The sequence below is a fragment of the Carica papaya genome, chromosome 2 (assembly GCF_054855325.1).
Source record: "Carica papaya isolate Zhongbai chromosome 2, ASM5485532v1, whole genome shotgun sequence".
Lineage (NCBI taxonomy): Eukaryota > Viridiplantae > Streptophyta > Magnoliopsida > Brassicales > Caricaceae > Carica > Carica papaya.
In genome coordinates, this window is record NC_142310.1 from 3,728,265 (window position 1) to 3,745,168 (window position 16,904).

Consider the following 16,904-nt stretch of genomic DNA (forward strand, 5'->3'; position numbering starts at 1 on the left):
CCCATAGAGTTGACAAGTATGAACTCTAAGCTTGCATTCGGAACCAAGATTGACAATCATGGCAGGAAACACAATAGATTACCGGACAATATTCATAAACTACATGTCTTTTTTTGTCTTTGATGATTTCTATTCTGTGTCATCATCTGTGAGCTATTCCATTTTTTCACAGAAGGTGATGGACTGAAAACACCTTAGTTGATATCAATTTGGTAAAACATCTAATAATGAATGCCAAGACTATAAGTTGGCCGCTGAATAGGTATTGAACAAATAAGACAAGATCTTCTTGTAGTCGCCACTCTGGGTGCCAGTGTTGGGATCAACGAAGTACGGCACCTGAAACATGCAATTAAATTTTAATGGTAGTCAACAACCAAAGTCCAATAACATCTTCATCAAATTTGACACCCATGTCAGACATTTGATCAAAGATATCTTGAAATTCATTCACATGATCAAGTATAGAACTACCTTCTCTATATTGTAAGTGTATAGCTTGTTTAACCAAGAATAACTTATTATTTTCACTCTTTGAAGCATATAAGGTTTCAACCTTTTCTCACAAAATTTTGGCATTTGTTTCATTAGCAATATGATCCATCATATTATATTCTACCTATTGTCAAATAAAACCACATACTTGTAAGTTCTCAAATTCCTAATCTTCATCGGATTTAGACTCAGGTTTTTGATGAGCAAACACAGGTAAATGCAACATTTTCACAGCAAAAAGATCCCTCATTTTTTCTTTCCACTTGTAATAATTTGTGTCATTCAAACAAACTATTTTACTCACATTTACCTCCATCATTCAAACAAGCAAAAGAAAATACATAATCAACCAATGAATTAGTGAACCTGATTCTGATATCACTTGTAGGGAACCACTTGAATGAATCTATGAGGAGTAAAAATTAAGCAAAAATTCAGTCAAAATAAACATGATAAGATCTACCCGAAGATGCTCAAAAACAATCACACAAAGACTCCAAAATTTTTAACGTTGAAAACCCATTCAATATGAAAGATAAAAAATACGGGACCTCTCCTGGTCAAAGTAAAAAGAGCTCCACTATAAAAATTAGTGTTTACAGCAATCAATATAATCTTCAAATAAATACTCAATAACAAATCAACTAAACAACAAGAGATAAACAAGGGAATGGAGAAATATCACAAAAGCAGCTACTATTCATGCAAAACGGATGCATTCTGATTGTTTAAATCCGATCTCCACCGTTCAGATTAAAAAATAATTATCCCGAACATGCTCATCAAATTTCAGCCTCATCAAACCACAAATATCCATCCAATCGTCGGAGAGAGTCAAACTGGTCGATGCAGAGAAGAAAAACTTGAATAGTAACTTTGAACTAAAAGTACCGAAAATCCAATCATTCAAACTCGATCTCCATCGTTAGAATGAAGAAAATTGAGTCTTCTAAATACCCATCAAATTTCAGCCTAATATGAATAAAGATCAATGTCTGATCGTGGAAAGAAGCAAGATACATTAGATGTAATTTTTTCAGCAAAAATTTTCTTTTTTTGTTCTCTACCTTTTGGTGACTGAAAACTTGTTTTATACTATTTCTTAGGGTTCAAATGGTATATATAAAAAAAAAATTCTGATAACTCTAATGGGCCAAAAATTAAATGGGCTCAAAAATGATTTAGATTTTTCCACTTATGAGAGAACCCAAAACCCAACAATCTTCTCATTTATTTTAACCCGGTTCAATTTCAACATGCACTTTAACAAAAAAAAGTATTCAAAATTGGGTTCAATTAGATTCATAGGAGTTCATGAAGACGAAATCCGAGCTCCAACCTGCTCTTCTCTTCTCGTTTATTTGAACCCATTTCAACTTCAACATGCACTTAACAAAGAAAATAAATATTTAAAATTGTGTTCAAGTCATATTAAGTGGGTTTGAATGCTGAATAGCATCCCTAATTAAACATATGTGATTATAATTACATTGGCTACTAAAGTAGCATAGTTATTTATTTTTTATAATTGTGAAGTTTTATTATAGTGAACTATCCCATATATTTATGGTATAATTTTACTTCAAATTCCATCCTAGGATAAGACCTAGAGTAGTGATTTAATTTCAATAAAATTCAATTTTTAAATCTTAATTCCTTTTCAAATTTATCAAGAAAAAAAGGCGTTTAGAAACCATAAATACTATCCAAATTATCATTTTTTTAATAATTATTTTCAACAATCTATAATATTCTTTTTACTAGTGGATTAAGTCAAATTTAGACATTAATTTTTATTTTATTTTGAATCTTATCAACTAGTCCATATTATCTCCATTTGAAGTTCTGGGAAGGACCAAATTCTTGCATGTAGATTGAAATTTTGCACATTGGTTTTGAATATTAGAGCTAATTAATTAAGAATCGATGCATACGCGCAAGCCTAAAACCAAAAACATATAACTAATAGTAAAATTAAAAACACGTATATCAGTATATATTTACACAAATGAAATTAAGTTAATGCGAACTATTCTAAAAAAAATTAAGCAATCAATATATACATAATTCAAATGAATCAATTATTTTGAGATATCTACATTAGAAGTTGAAGTTGAGAAGTATTATTCATGGTTCAATAATATTTTAAAAAGATTCAAAAAAATTCCAATCTTTTATAACTTAAAATGACAAAACTTGGAGATAGATGTAGCTAAAAATAAAATAATTGTGCAAAATTTGGACCCATAATTATAAGTAGTAGAGACTTTAAGAAGAAGTCATGTGGGGACCAAGACTTTGCTCCACTGTGTTTTATGAGTATGTTCTTGTTCCTCTCTCTTCATTTATGAAATATAACACTATTCAACAATTCCTTTTCAATACTGCTGCTTCTTCTTTATTATCTTTCTCAATTAATCTGGATTTTTATTTTTATTTTTATTTTCTAATTTTAAATACCATATTTTTCTGTGTGTGTGTGTATATATATATATATATATATATCCAGCTAAATCAAAGAAGAAATTAAGATTTACTAGCTCCTATTATTTGTTCTATAGTAATTCATATTCTGTAAATTCTCTTGTAGTATTTTAATCTCTGATATTTAAATTTTATCACTTCACGTAAAATTATTTATTTTCAAGAATATAATTTTATAATTTTTTTTTTTTTGTAGTTTTGATTTGTTGCATTCCGAACTTTCAATTTTCATGTTTAGACATGTGAATGTTTTTTGAAATAATAACTTTGATATTAAAAAAAAAAAAACTATAATTGTTTAAATTGTTATGAGATGAAACTCTGCAGAGAAGTTTAATTCTTAGAAGAAATAGGGATTTAATTTGGGTTCGGACTAAAATGATAAAAATTAAAGAATTCCAGTAAGTAGATAGATTTAAGTAATAATAACGTTAACAATAATATTAGTCAACTTAAATTTTTATTAATTTTTTAAAAATTATAAAAATAGAAAAATAATTAAGATAAAATTAGAATATTACGAATCTATATCTTTAAAATAATATATAAAATAAAAAATACCAAATCAAGTCAATACCTAATCCTACAAATAAACCCCATAAAAAATAAGTCAAAATTGTAATAAGTGAATGGGGACTATTATGTGAGTATTAAGGCAATTAAAGACGGCTTACTTAATTAGTTTTAAAAAAATTATCATTAAAATTTTAATTTGTGCATACTAGTATTTGTATCTACATGGGTTGGACATATTATACAAAAGTGGCACACAGCTTTTGATCGATTATTCCATTCAAAATCTAAATATAAACTAATAGTAGTTTTACTATTTTTATTTGAAAATAATTTACCTTAATTTCATAATTAGTTATATAATTAAAATATAATCATATCTATTTATTAATTAAAAAATCATACAAATAATAAACATACAACTAACTACAGATTACATAAATGTTATGATATTTATTTTACGATCAGTTGAATTAACGTAAATTCTTAATTTTACTCAGTATTTATAAAGTTATCATTATTATATTATAATTATTAGTAATTTTTTAATATTTTATAATAAATTTATTGTTATAAATTAATAATTATAGAAGAACAACATAAACTAGAAGTTCTATAAATACTTACTAATAAGTGATTTAAATATCTCATTACCTATATTTTATTATTTTATATATACTTTATTTTTTTATTAACTTGAGCGGTATAACATATTCTATGAAATTATATGCAAATTACTTATTTAGTTATCCTCAATTCCACACTCTTATTCATAATTTTTTTTTTTATCTATTAGATACGGTAATCTAATTTAGTCAACTTAAGAAGTATCAATAAGTTAGAATATTTTATAAATATAATTAATTTATTCTAAATCTTTACTAAAAATCTACGAAAATAAAATTTGAAGTGCATCAATTATATTGCAAGGTTTGTCAACTCATTTATACTTTTATAACATTTAATAATTTATTATTATTATAAACTAAATTTATTGTATAAAAGTAATGTCATTAATTATACACAACTATATTTTTAATTGCAAAAAATTATAAATTTAAAAGATATCGTCACGAATAAAATATATTTCTTAAATATATAACAATCAATACTAAAGTTTATTTATTGATATTAATAATCTAATGATTTTTTTTCTAATCAATAATAAAAATTTAAGTTGACATTTTCTCTGATAGTGGCTATTTTCGCACTTTTTTTTTTCAAAAATAAAAAATAAATTGTGATAAAAATATTTCATTTATATATAATAATATTCATTTATATTACTTGTCCAATGTATTTAAGAGGAAAGATGAAGGAAACTAACACAAAATCACCCACCCGATCAACGCCATAATAAAATTCATTTCAATGTAAATAATTAATTATATAATTATTATATTTAATGTCTCATTTACTACATTACAAGGCGTGTGGGCCCTTGGCTCCCGTAGGACGAAAATGACCCAGTCTATGAAGTTATCTCTTCCAATTTATTTTTATTTTTTAATTTAATTTTACACTCTCACATTTTTAATATAAATAAATATTTCTGACTTCATGAGATGAATAGCGTTAAGTAATTTGTTATAGTTTTTATATTTACTAGTAAAAATAAATTGAGTGTTTATCATGTTTTCAGAAAAAAATTCAAAAAATAAAAAATAAGCATTTAATTTTTACCTTTTTACTTTTTACTTTTTACTGCCCAACTTGGGGTGTAAGCGCGTTTTCAAAGCTTCGGAGTTCTGGTCTAAAGTAGAGTGCCCTGAAGTAACGCGAAAACATTTTACTTCCTTCTCTTCTATGTTCATCTCTATCTCTTTCTCTTATTCTTTGCTTCTTCTGTTTTCAGTTTGATCCAACAGATTCATTTTTTTGTTTGTTTCTTTGATTCATTTGTAGAAATTTAAATCCGGTGGAAATATTTGGATTTTCAAGTTCGACTATCCATTCGATTTAGCTCAGTTACGCGCGGTTTTGGACTCAGTATAGATACTATTTGAAGCTGATTAAGGATAACCTGGTGGTCTTGAAGTTAACTTTGAGTTGAGTTTAATCTCGATTTAAACGATGATGGATAAGAGCTGGAAGTTCGTTCGGTTGAGGCCGGGAATGCAAGTTTCGGTGTTGTTTTTTATGTGCTTGTATTTCACCTTGTGCTGGTCGTTGAATGATGAAGGTGACGTGATTGTGTTGTTCTTTATTTTTCTCTGTTGTCTGTTTGGTGAGCCGGAAAATGAAGGAAATTGTTTGGGGTTTGCAGGTGTGGCTTTGCTGAGGTTTAGAGAGAGAGTGGTGAAGGATCCGTTTGGCGCGTTATCCAATTGGAATGATGATGATGGAGAGGTTGACCCGTGTTCGTGGTTCGGTGTTGGGTGTTCCGGTGGAAAAGTTGTGCAGTTGTAAGTACCTACCTTCTTTTTTTTTTTTACTTCCTGGAAACTGAACTTAATTTACTGATGATTGATTTCTTAGTGGTTCTGTTTGGTTGCCGAGAAAATGGAAGGTATAAGCTTTTCATCCCATCCTTTTCCTCAGGGAGCAGAACTAAAATTTTTACCAGTTGTAACATTAAATTTCAAGGAAGAACCGGCAATTACTTCGGTGTTACGATCTCCAAATCGAAGTTAAAGATTTTCATTTACGCACTGTTAACGAGGTCAAGCGAAATAAAACTCATCATCGATGAAGAAAACATGATTCTTTTCGAGAATATGATTATCAATTGTGTACTTGAGAAAATCCTAAATCAAGGTTTCTAATTAGTAATTTCCTGCTGCTCCTTTTTGGGTCTTCAATTTATATTGGTAGGTATTCACTTTATATATAGATTCTTAAAAGATCAGAAGGGAACAAGTTTGGAACCATGAATAGATCTGTGAGTTTTATAGGCTTTACTATGGTGATTACTGAACTTATTTTCCGGCATGTGTGTGACCATCGAACATTGATCTCTATGTTGTTTACTTTATAATCTGGTTATTAATTGTCGAGCATAAGGTGCATGTAATCTCATAATTATCTCATAGAGGATAAAATATGCAGGAATTTGAAAGATCTTTGCCTCGAAGGAACATTGGCACCAGAACTCGGAAACCTTGTCCATATGAAGTCAATGTAAGATTCATTAGTTCATTCACACATGCATCATCTCTTATAAGCCTCATTTGTAAAGCTTTTTCCCTTAGATTTGTTACGTTTTTGCTACAAATCATCATATTCATGTTTCGTGCAGCATTTTGCGCAACAACATTTTCAGTGGAACTATTCCAGAAGGACTTGGAAAGCTGAAGGAACTAGAGGAGTTGGATCTGGGATATAATAAGTTCAGCAGCCCCCTTCCTCGGGACCTTGGCAATAATTTGTCACTAACAATCCTGTATGTTGATAATTTAAAATCATCAAAATCTAAGTGCCAGGGAAATTTTGTTTTCCTACTGTTTTCCTGACATAATTCCTGCTTGTGTTCCAGTTTGCTTGACAACAATGAGCTTCTTGGTGGTCTCTCTCCTGAAATTTATGAACTCCAACGACTTTCTGAAGCTCAAGTAGATGAAAAGAAACTCTCAAATCATGCTAAGACATCATGTTCCAGCAAAAGATACAGTACATGGTATGTCTCTTCATTGAATCTGAAGATCCAGAATGTTAGCATGTGTTTGTAGTTTAACACATTTGGAAACTGACCAGTTAACGATGTTGGAAGGAAGTGATCACCCCCCATCTTTTGTAAAGTTTGCTAGTTCCTTTTAACATCAGTCAGATAAAGTGAAGGATATTGGTCTTGTTTCTTCTGAATTTTCCTTTATATAGAATTGTACCTATTATTATGCTTCTTTCATTTAATGCTTTTCTATCCTTTTCAGGAACATCATCCAAACTGAGCATGCAGTTTACAGGAGACTACTGGATACTAAAAATTCCAATGTATCGAATAATTCAATGAACCCTAATTCTCCTTCGACATCCCCACTACCATCAGGATCTGTTGCTGTCTTAACTAATCAGACTTCACCTGCACCAGAACCGAAAGTGCCTGCTTTGTCACCAACTGTTCCTACCATTCTTCCTTCTCCTCAACAAAGATTTTCTCCCCCTTCAAACACTCCCGAAGTTTTAATATTGGGTGTCTCTATTGGGGCTGCTGTTGCTTTTCTCATCTTGATAGTCGGAATATATCTCTACAGAAACAAAACTGTAAGTGCTGTTAAACCATGGCGGACAGGATTAAGTGGACAACTTCAGAAAGCATTCATAACTGGTAATTCTTCCTTCTTATCAGGGACAATTTGATAGATGATTAGACATTCATATTTTTTTCCAAATATATTGAAGGCGTAGTTATTTGGTTTGGATTAAATAATTTGGTTTGGTAAATGTTGGGATACGAGGTTCTTCATGATGGAACTGTAAACTTCTGCCTCATGCATTTCATGTTAATCATGTGGATAGATCAGCATCCTTACACCACCAAACTCTGGATTTTCAGTTGAAATTTTCATTTTGTATGTAACTGTATGGATTTATATATGTATTATGTACATATCTTTCAGGTGTACCAAAGCTTAAGAGATCAGAGCTTGAAGCAGCTTGTGAAGATTTTAGTAATGTAATTAGTTCTTCATCAATTGGTACGGTGTACAAAGGGACACTATCTAGCGGAACCGAAATATCTGTGGTCTCAGTTGCTGTTACATCTATTAAGGACTGGTCAGCAAATTTAGAAGTGCAGTTTAGGAAGAAGGTACCTACCGCACTTCATATATAATTGTAAATGATTCCAATTGGTGTTATCACTTCTAAGCATTTTCTATGCTTATCAATCCAGATTGACACATTATCAAAAGTGAATCACAAGAATTTTGTCAACCTTCTTGGATACTGCGAGGAAAATGAGCCCTTTACCAGGATGATGGTTTTCGAGTATGCTCCAAATGGAACACTCTATGAGCATTTACACAGTAAGTACCTAACTTCCTGATTTAAGAACTGAGAGGTCATCACAACCTTAACTGATAACTTCTAGTAGAAAGAACTATTTTTTCTTAGCGATGCATTGTAAGAACGTAATATAACTTGTCTTTTCTCTTTTCTGTATCTTATTAATAAATTTATTTTTTAATTGAAAACATTTCTTATTAACAAGTTTATACACTGTATTTGGTACCCTATTTTGTCACTTGATGATTCATCTTGATACTAAGCTTTAGCTTAATGTCTTATAAGATAATTCAATTTGCTATTGCAGTTAGAGAATCAGAGCACTTGGACTGGGGGATGCGGCTGAGGATAGCAATGGGCATGGCTTACTGCCTTGAGCATATGCACCAGCAAAACCCACCAGTAATTCTGGGCAACATAACCTCTTCATCAATCAACCTCACCGAAGACTACGCCGCCAAAGTCTCAGACTACAGTTTCTGGAATGAGATGGCTGCAGCTGAGATGGAAATAAAGGGCAAACAGCTCATCCATGCACCATCAATCTCCACAGAGACTAATGTTTACAACTTTGGTGTATTGTTATTCGAAATAATGACTGGCCGGCTTCCTTTCTCACTCAACGATGGCTTACTCGAAAACTGGGCATCGGACTATTTAACGGGAGTCCAATACCTTGGAGAAATGGTGGATCAGACTCTAAAATCTTTTGATGAAAATCAGCTGGCGGACATTGGTGAATTGGTAAAACTATGTGTCAATCCCGAACCGAAACATAGACCAAAAATGAGGGAAGTCACAGCTAGATTGAGAGAGATTACTGGACTAACACCAGATGGGTCAATCCCAAAACTTTCTCCACTTTGGTGGGCAGAGCTTGAGATTTTGTCGACTGAAGCAGCCTAGCAAGCTAGCTTAGATGTGGAAGTTCAGACTGTAAGTATTAAGTTGCAAAGAAATTTTCTGATCTTCCATGGTGCCCGTGGGTGATATGTAAACCAAGTACTTTGCGTTTTTAGGTTCAAAATTACATGTATTAATCTTTTCTCGTAATGTAAAACTAGTTGTATATAATATAAATTCTTCCTCATCCTGTTTTTGCTGCTATGAATTGGCTGTGAGAGAATTCACAAGAAGAGTTTATTTTGCCAATTAAATTCAAGATTTGTCAGTGTGATCACTGGCTAGTGTGAATACTTGGCCAATCTTCATGTCAAGAGAGCTGCACTTTTAAAATTTAGGGGATATTTTTATTCCTGTGGTTGAAAGATTAAAACACAAAGCTTCTGTTACACATGAATCAAGACTTGAAATCTTTAGAAAAAAAAAACAGAAAAATAGTTTTTACATCTTTTTTTTTTCATTTTTTTAATTATAATCTGCAAAATTTAAGTAAAAATAATACAGAATTATCTATACGTTTCTCAAATTTCTGTTTTCTTATTCTTTATAAAATTTAAAAATTAACATTCGTCTTCATAAATTAAAATAATAATATATATTAAATTTTGTTATATAATTTTTTATTACAAAATAATAATTTAGTGATTAATATTCATGTGTTATACTTAGAAATCAGAAATTCAAAATTAGAGCTTTCATTAAATTAGATTTTATTTCAATAAATTAAAATATTTTTAAAAAAAATTGTAAAAAATAATTTTTTCAATTAAAATAATTATATAAATTTTTTTATAAAAAAAGAAATGACTTAGTCCTAAGGTGACTGATTTGACCCATTAAATTCAGTTTTCCATCTTAAATTTTCTTTCCATATATTACACCCCTTTTGTTAAAAAAAACAAAAACAAATGCATATGATTTTGTTCTCATCTCTCTCTCTCTCTCTCTCTCTCTCTCTCTCTCTCTCTCTGTAGACTGTTTCAAGGTCTCCCTCAACTGCCATTAAAAAAGTTGGTGGCGACAATCAATTGCTTTCTTTTATTGAAAATAAAAACAAGGAATTGATTATTTTCAATTGAGCAAATCATGCGTTATCCTGTCTTGTCAGTGTATGTGTGTGTGTGTGTGTGTGTGTGTGTGTGTGTATATATACTGAGTATATATATCTTACTATTTTTTAACTTGAAATTGCAAGGTCAATGCTCAGCCATTGCCGCGTTTCAAGTTATTCCTAGCTGGAACTTGAAGAGCTCTCAGATATGAAAATATAATTAATGGAATTAGAAGTTTACGATTGGCTGACTGATTCAATAAGTGTGCATGGAATGTATGAAAATATAATTAATGGAATTAGAAGTTTACGATTGGCTGACTGATTCAATAAGTGTGCATGGAATGTATTTTATCTATTAAAATTTCTCTCTCTCTCTCTCTCTATATATATATATGTATATGTATATCATAAGTCATATACATATATATACACACACACGCAATACACACATACACACGATGAATATTTACTTTCCAGCCTATCCCCATTTCTAGTTTACAGCTTAGCTAGCACTCATCCCATCAACAAGGGACAGGGATAGGCATACACACATGATTTTGGAAAAATTATTAGAAAATTTAAAAGGAATGAAGATTTTATTAAAAAAATAATAAAAATTTTAGTTTATATAAAATTTCAAGTAAAATTAGAATAAAATATTATATAATAAATCAATAATTCTATTAATAATAAAAATTAATAGCTTTATCCAATAATAAAACTAATTTTGCTCGCATTCTGGTTCAACCATCTTGAGGTTTGGATTTGATAGACGAATTTCTGGGCCTTCACATGGAAGCCCAGCAGGCCGAGAACAAGAAAAAAGGACTTACTTTGTCTGGCATCAATATCCAAATAATTTTTTGGGAGGGGCTAATATGCAAATATTAGAAATATGTGTAGGTGGAACTATTTCCTAATAATCTGTAAGTGGAAAATGGCCCTCACGTTGACAATAATAATGCACCAAGAACTTCATGGTAGACAATGAAACCTTAATTAGTTGCCTTCACGTCCATTAAGAGGACTCAAGAAAGCTTAAACTAAAGGCAAGTCCTATTGCCACTCCAAATTTTACTATTGATACTGTCCTTTCTTTGTAAAACAGACTATTTGAAAAGAGTGAGAGGAGTTCTTATATTAATTAAGGGAGTGTGAATAAGAAAAGGAAGCAAACTATATAATTGCTCACTTCATCTTCTATTTATCCATCACAGAGTTCACTTAGCTTTCTTCTCACATTTTCTTTCAAGTTCCAAAGCCAAAAATACACCAAGAAAAATGGCAGGCAAGAATCTCAATATTGTTACCTTATCGGTGTTGCTTCTCTCATTGTTCACAGCAACCAATTCATATGTCCCAGGAAAAGCAGCAGAACAGAAAATTGATGTAGTTGTGGAAGGTATGGTGTATTGCCAGAGCTGTAAATACTATGGAACATGGTCTTTGTCTGAAGCCAAACCAATCCCGTATGCAAACATCAGCGTTATCTGCAAGAACTTTAGAGATCAAATCTACTATAAGGTTTTCAAAACAAACGAAAATGGCTACTTCTATGCACGCCTAGATGGTTTCAAGATGATCCATTATCTTCTGGACCATCCTTTGCAGTCATGCCATGTCAAACTCCTTTCATCTCCTCTTGAGGACTGCAGTCTCCTCACCAACATTAACAATGGACTTAGTGGCGCCCCACTTCGTTATGAGGAGAAGAAACAGCAGGAGAAGTATTATGAGCCTGTGATATATGCTGCAGGTCCTTTGGCTTTCCGGCCAAATTATTGCCCTGTTACAGCTCACCACTAATACTATACTATGAGTTCTCATCTTTTTGACTGATCTACATAATAATTTTCACCTTTTTGTATCTTCTGTTCAGTACAAGGGCTTATTTAAGGCATTGTGTTGAGTTTCATGAATAAATTAAAATTCTGCTCGATTGCAGCATGTTATTTTTTTTTAAACTAGATTCTTTTTTCTTCTCTTCCTAAAGGGACTCACTTTGAGGAAGGAGTACTGCATTCCTAACCCTTTAAACCTAATTATAATGTGAGACTCACTAAGCAACAAATAGAGTGGATTACAGCTTGCATTGAGGACCTCTAACTTGTTAAGTCTTCAGTCCAATAATTTCTACCACTTAGGCACCTTAGGATGGCTACCTAAGTTTCAGATTTTGTACTCATCACTGGCCACATACATGTCTATTGGACATTAGATAATCTATCAGGAAGAGAATCACAGAAAATTTTTACCAAGCAGGATCACCATCATTGCTATCCATCTAGGCCAGATTAGCATAAAAGCTAAAAATAAATTCTGGTTAGCAACAAATATGGAACAAATAACAAATACCTCATGTCCTAGAAGTCCAAGGGCATTCCAAACATCTTATTTATATCATCCAGAGCTTCCTTAGTAAAAATAGTTGGCTCAAACAAATCATGTTCCTTTAAATTGTTTGACGCCTTGGCTGTGGGCTGGACTGGCTGGCATTGTTGATATTCCATGTCATCATCCGGGAGTATTGAGAATCTGCCAAAATCTTCTTCCCGAACAGGTGCCTTTTCTTGCTTCTTAGGTCTTTTAGCCCTTGCGAAATCTATTGGCTTCCCAAACATGTTGTTGATGTCATCCATAGCTTCCTTCAAGTTGATGGTAGGGTCTACCAAGCCATGGTGACAAACATTTTCAACCTCTGGCGCATCTAAGATGGTTGACCCAACAAACCTGTGAACAACTGTATCCTCTCTAAATCTTAATCTCACAGAGGCCTCTGAATCAAGATCATCCGAACTTTCAGATGAATTATCTTTGGGACAGAGAAAAACAAAAGCATTTGGATGCGAAGCAGATGGGACAGAATCTTCTGGAAAATTCTGAACCTCAACCTTAACTGTCTTACATTGCTTTTCATTTGCCTCCACATTCTCATTATTTTCTTCATCATCAATAAATATTTGAAATGGCTCTTGGTTAGGGTGACTTATTTGAGTTCTTCCCCAGTTCTCCTTTTCTTTTTGAGCTAACAGTTCAATTCTACTATCCACATTTTCATCAACGAAAATCTTAAATCCATTTTCTTCAACATGATCTTCTTCAGTTTTGCTTCTTTGTGATCTCCTTCGAACTGGAGCTGCTTCTATGGGTTCTCGAAACATGTTATTAATATCATTCATGGCCTCTTTCATGTTTATTGTAGGATCTAGAAGTCCGTGATGGCAAGCATCTTCTGCTTCAGACTTTCCTATAACTGCATTATCAACAAACTTCACCACAACCGTGTCATCACTGCAAAGAATCTTGGGTTCATTCAATTTCCTTTCAGGTATCACTTGCTTATTCTCTGTACTTGTACGAGAGTTTCCCAGAATTCTGTTATGGTTAGATGTCCCAACTGGCCTCGAATTTTCATCATAAGCAACTGTTTCATGGATGCATCCTTCATTCATGATTCTTCTAGGCCTATCCTCAAGTTTACATATAGTTTCACAGTTCTCCATCTCCACGCGAAGACCCAGAGGCCTCTTGGCAGTTCTTCTTTCATAGCACTGTAAGAAATCTAGCAATTGTTAAATAGCCATCCAATTAATGCAAGAATAACACACAAGCAACACAAAGAACTACCAGGATCTTCTTCTTGTGTCTCTCCATACGATGAAGGAATTGCTCATACGCTTTCTGAAGATTATCAAGAGGCTCTGCAAGGCTGCATAATTAGTTTACAGAAGGTGAGTAACCTCAAGGTTGTATTTAGAGGAATAGCCTCTAACACAAACTCTAGAATAAATAAATGGGTAGCAGTATAAGTGAACTCTAGAATAATTTAATGAAATATTAAATTTAAGACTATATTTAATCCTTTGTTCTCACAACAAATAAGGTGAGTAGCCCTCCATTCAAAAGTTTTTCAACCAACAAAAAGAAAAGGGACTTCATGAATAATCAAATGAAATATCATAAATACAAGAAGGTGTGGAGGCTTGTGCCAACCCATCCCCAAACTGTCTTTTTGATATAGAACCAAGAAACCTAAAAACTTGTGTACAGCATTTGGCTGCTGCATGCAGCATAGCTTCAAGAAGTGTGTTGGCGAAGTAGTTCACACCCTCCTAATTAACTATGTTATATAAAGGCAATAAAATCACAATTTCCCCAGTGAACAAGGGATTAAACTAACTGCCATTACAATTAGACATAAAAGAACACAGTAACTATCTTCTGTTTCTTTCCAGAACAACATGATGCATGAAAGACTTTCAAAAGCATAAATATTTAAACTCACATATAACTTTAGGAAAAGAGGCACCACAAACATAAGACTGATATAACAAATAGTAGCTATAATATTTTGGTTCAAATTCCAATGAAAATTCAAACAAAAGTAGTAGTCTAATTCAAAATTAAGCTCATGTCCAATTCCAATTACATATTTTCTTCCAATTCCTTCATTGAGAGGTGAGACTATAAAATCATGGTTAAAAAATTGAAGATACGAGGAAAGTTCATCTAATTATAGATCAAATATATAAAGTATGATTATCATTTATTGATCATATAGCTAGAATCTACAAACTGAATAAGAATATAAATTAAGTTGAATCAAACGCAATGTTAGAGGTTTAAACATCTACCATTAGTTGTCCAAGATATCTCAACACATCTAAATCAAGAAGAAAGCTTACTTTTGAACCCCAAGATGATACATCTTCTCAGCCTCATCAAATTTCTTCATCTTCTCATAGTAAAGAGCATATGCCTGGTAGAACAAAGATCTCCTTGTTCCAATCCGTTTGGCTTCCATGGTTCTTAACAGTGTCTTGGGATCATCCACGAAATCCATCTACTCAAATCCCAAAAGAATTAACAAAAAATCAAAACGATTCTAATTTCTATATTGCTTACATCTGTTTACCCCGAAACCAGTCAGCACCTTATTATTAGCTGAGAAAATGTAGAACAAGTTAAGCTTATTTTTAATGTCGTGTTGGATTCATAAAAGATCAATGAACTAAACCTAGTAGAAATTTGCAGCTCTTTTGCTATTAACTGCAAAACTTCATATCTTCAACGAACAAAACAATCTATCCAGTAAATCATAATGGTGCTCAATAATCCAACCGAGAACTGAATAAACCATGATTAAATCACCAGCAAAATATAAACAGATAAAAATAAGCAAAAAGATGGGGGTACTGAATTACCAACTGTAACCAAACACGAAGAAACCGTAAATCGTTTCGATATCGCCGATCGGACTCAAAAGATTGCACGCATTTCTGCAGAAACCGAGGTAGCTTCTCATTTAAAATCTGGCCCGGCAGCGTCTCCTTCATCTTCTTAATACCTCTGTTTCAGAATTGAAACCCATAAAATATTTAAACCAAAAGTGAAAGGAGAAGCAAATAGCAAGAAGAGCTGTACATAAAGGTGTGGGCATGTGTTCTTATACCTTAGCCATGGGAGAAGAGGATCTTTGCCAGAGTAGGATTTGATGTCTGAAATCAGCGAAGCGAAGAGTTCATTGTGGTGATTTTTGCTGCTGGTTTCCATCTGGGAGGTGTGATTTTTCAATCGGAAAATCCAAAAGAACAGTGACGATAGTGGAAGGCTGAGAGCCAAGATCTTTGAATTTGAAAAAACTGACGCGGCCCGTTAATGGAATTCCCTCTAACCAGTTAGAGCCGGTGCTTAAAACGGTACCGTACTTGGACTTACGTCCACTCTATTTTCTTAAAAATGATCGAAGCGACGCCGTTTTGCAGGGTAGCCCGCTGTTACATCCCAGTGACTTCCCCTCCATCCGTTTGCAGCCCATGTAGACATAGCCCTCTAAATTTGAATTTTTATTACTATTTCTGAATTAATTACGTTTTACTCTAAAATTTTTTGATTGTATTATTAACTAATCATTTTCAATTATATTTAAATAAAAAAAGGAGGAGTTTAGGGTTTGATAAATATCATGAGTTTTGATTAAAAATAAAATTATAATCGATAAATTTTAATTTGATTACTCTATAATATAAAAAAATAATCTGTCATAGTTACCTTATTGAATTTTTTTTTAAATTAAATAATGATTTAAAAATATTAATAACTATTTGATATGTGAGAACTGAAAAAAAAATGAAGAATAGTTTAAAAAAAATGTTTAATTTTATTAATTTATGCTAAGTTTTGTCATATTTGTAAAACTAAATTTTTTTAGGTTGACCTATGAAATAGATGAAAAAAACAAAGGATAAGATTGAGATAAAAATGCATAGTGTGTATTTGCATAGCACCATATTATAATTATAAGATATAAAATAAAAATATGCAATTACATGTAGAATAATGTGATAGAATATATGAACGGTTGAAATATTTAAATAAATTTTAAATGTATAATTTTTTTTAAATAAATTATAATACATAAGTTAATTTGAAGAAAATAAATTATACAAATTGTGTATTTAAGCCAATAAAAAAAAAAGCATTTAGTTTAAAAGCCTTCAAAGAAAAACAC

At 31.9% G+C, this 16,904-nt stretch overlaps 3 protein-coding genes across 4 annotated transcripts; 2 read left to right on the plus strand and 1 right to left on the minus strand.

Moving 5' to 3' along the window:
• The first annotated feature begins 5,418 nt into the window (after positions 1-5,418).
• On the plus strand, positions 5,419-9,526 carry LOC110819213 (putative inactive receptor-like protein kinase At3g56050). The gene is made up of 9 exons (XM_022048333.2): positions 5,419-5,674; positions 5,759-5,897; positions 6,541-6,612; positions 6,731-6,874; positions 6,968-7,108; positions 7,362-7,756; positions 8,049-8,239; positions 8,324-8,456; positions 8,744-9,526. Exons 1-9 carry the CDS (start codon positions 5,566-5,568, stop codon positions 9,340-9,342), a joined length of 1,923 nt encoding a protein of 640 aa, XP_021904025.1. The 5' UTR covers positions 5,419-5,565; the 3' UTR covers positions 9,343-9,526.
• Positions 9,527-11,505: 1,979 nt separating this feature from the next.
• On the minus strand, positions 11,506-16,079 carry LOC110819302 (Mad3/BUB1 homology region 1). 2 transcript variants are annotated; one of them, XM_022048440.2, is made up of 6 exons: positions 15,846-16,079; positions 15,598-15,742; positions 15,079-15,236; positions 14,021-14,102; positions 12,749-13,944; positions 11,506-11,883 (listed from the first exon to the last, which is right to left on the minus strand). In XM_022048440.2, exons 1-5 carry the CDS (start codon positions 15,944-15,946, stop codon positions 12,757-12,759), a joined length of 1,674 nt encoding a protein of 557 aa, XP_021904132.1. In that variant the 5' UTR covers positions 15,947-16,079; the 3' UTR covers positions 11,506-11,883; positions 12,749-12,756. The 2 variants fall into 2 exon arrangements, with proteins under 2 accessions (XP_021904132.1, XP_088068912.1); XM_088212786.1 differs by having other exon boundaries at positions 11,506-11,892.
• Positions 11,675-12,199, plus strand: MOP10 (Pollen Ole e 1 allergen and extensin family protein). The gene has a single exon (XM_022048360.2). The coding sequence runs from the start codon at positions 11,675-11,677 to the stop codon at positions 12,197-12,199; it is 525 nt and encodes a 174-aa protein (XP_021904052.2).
• Positions 16,080-16,904: the final 825 nt, after the last annotated feature.

Excerpts from the sequence above, each read along its gene's own strand:
- LOC110819302 (XM_022048440.2), bottom strand. The coding sequence starts at position 15,946 with ATGGAAACCAGCAGCAAAAATCACCACAATGAACTCTTCGCTTCGCTG. Across the intron at positions 15,237-15,597 it reads TTCGTGTTTGGTTACAGTTG|ATGGATTTCGTGGATGATCC; the intron begins GTAATTCAGTAC and ends GGATTTGAGTAG. Across the intron at positions 14,103-15,078 it reads TATCATCTTGGGGTTCAAAA|CCTTGCAGAGCCTCTTGATA; the intron begins GTAAGCTTTCTT and ends CTAATTATGCAG.
- LOC110819213 (XM_022048333.2), top strand. The coding sequence starts at position 5,566 with ATGATGGATAAGAGCTGGAAGTTCGTTCGGTTGAGGCCGGGAATGCAA. Across the intron at positions 7,757-8,048 it reads TCAGAAAGCATTCATAACTG|GTGTACCAAAGCTTAAGAGA; the intron begins GTAATTCTTCCT and ends CATATCTTTCAG. Across the intron at positions 8,457-8,743 it reads ACTCTATGAGCATTTACACA|TTAGAGAATCAGAGCACTTG; the intron begins GTAAGTACCTAA and ends TTGCTATTGCAG.
- MOP10 (XM_022048360.2), top strand. The coding sequence starts at position 11,675 with ATGGCAGGCAAGAATCTCAATATTGTTACCTTATCGGTGTTGCTTCTC.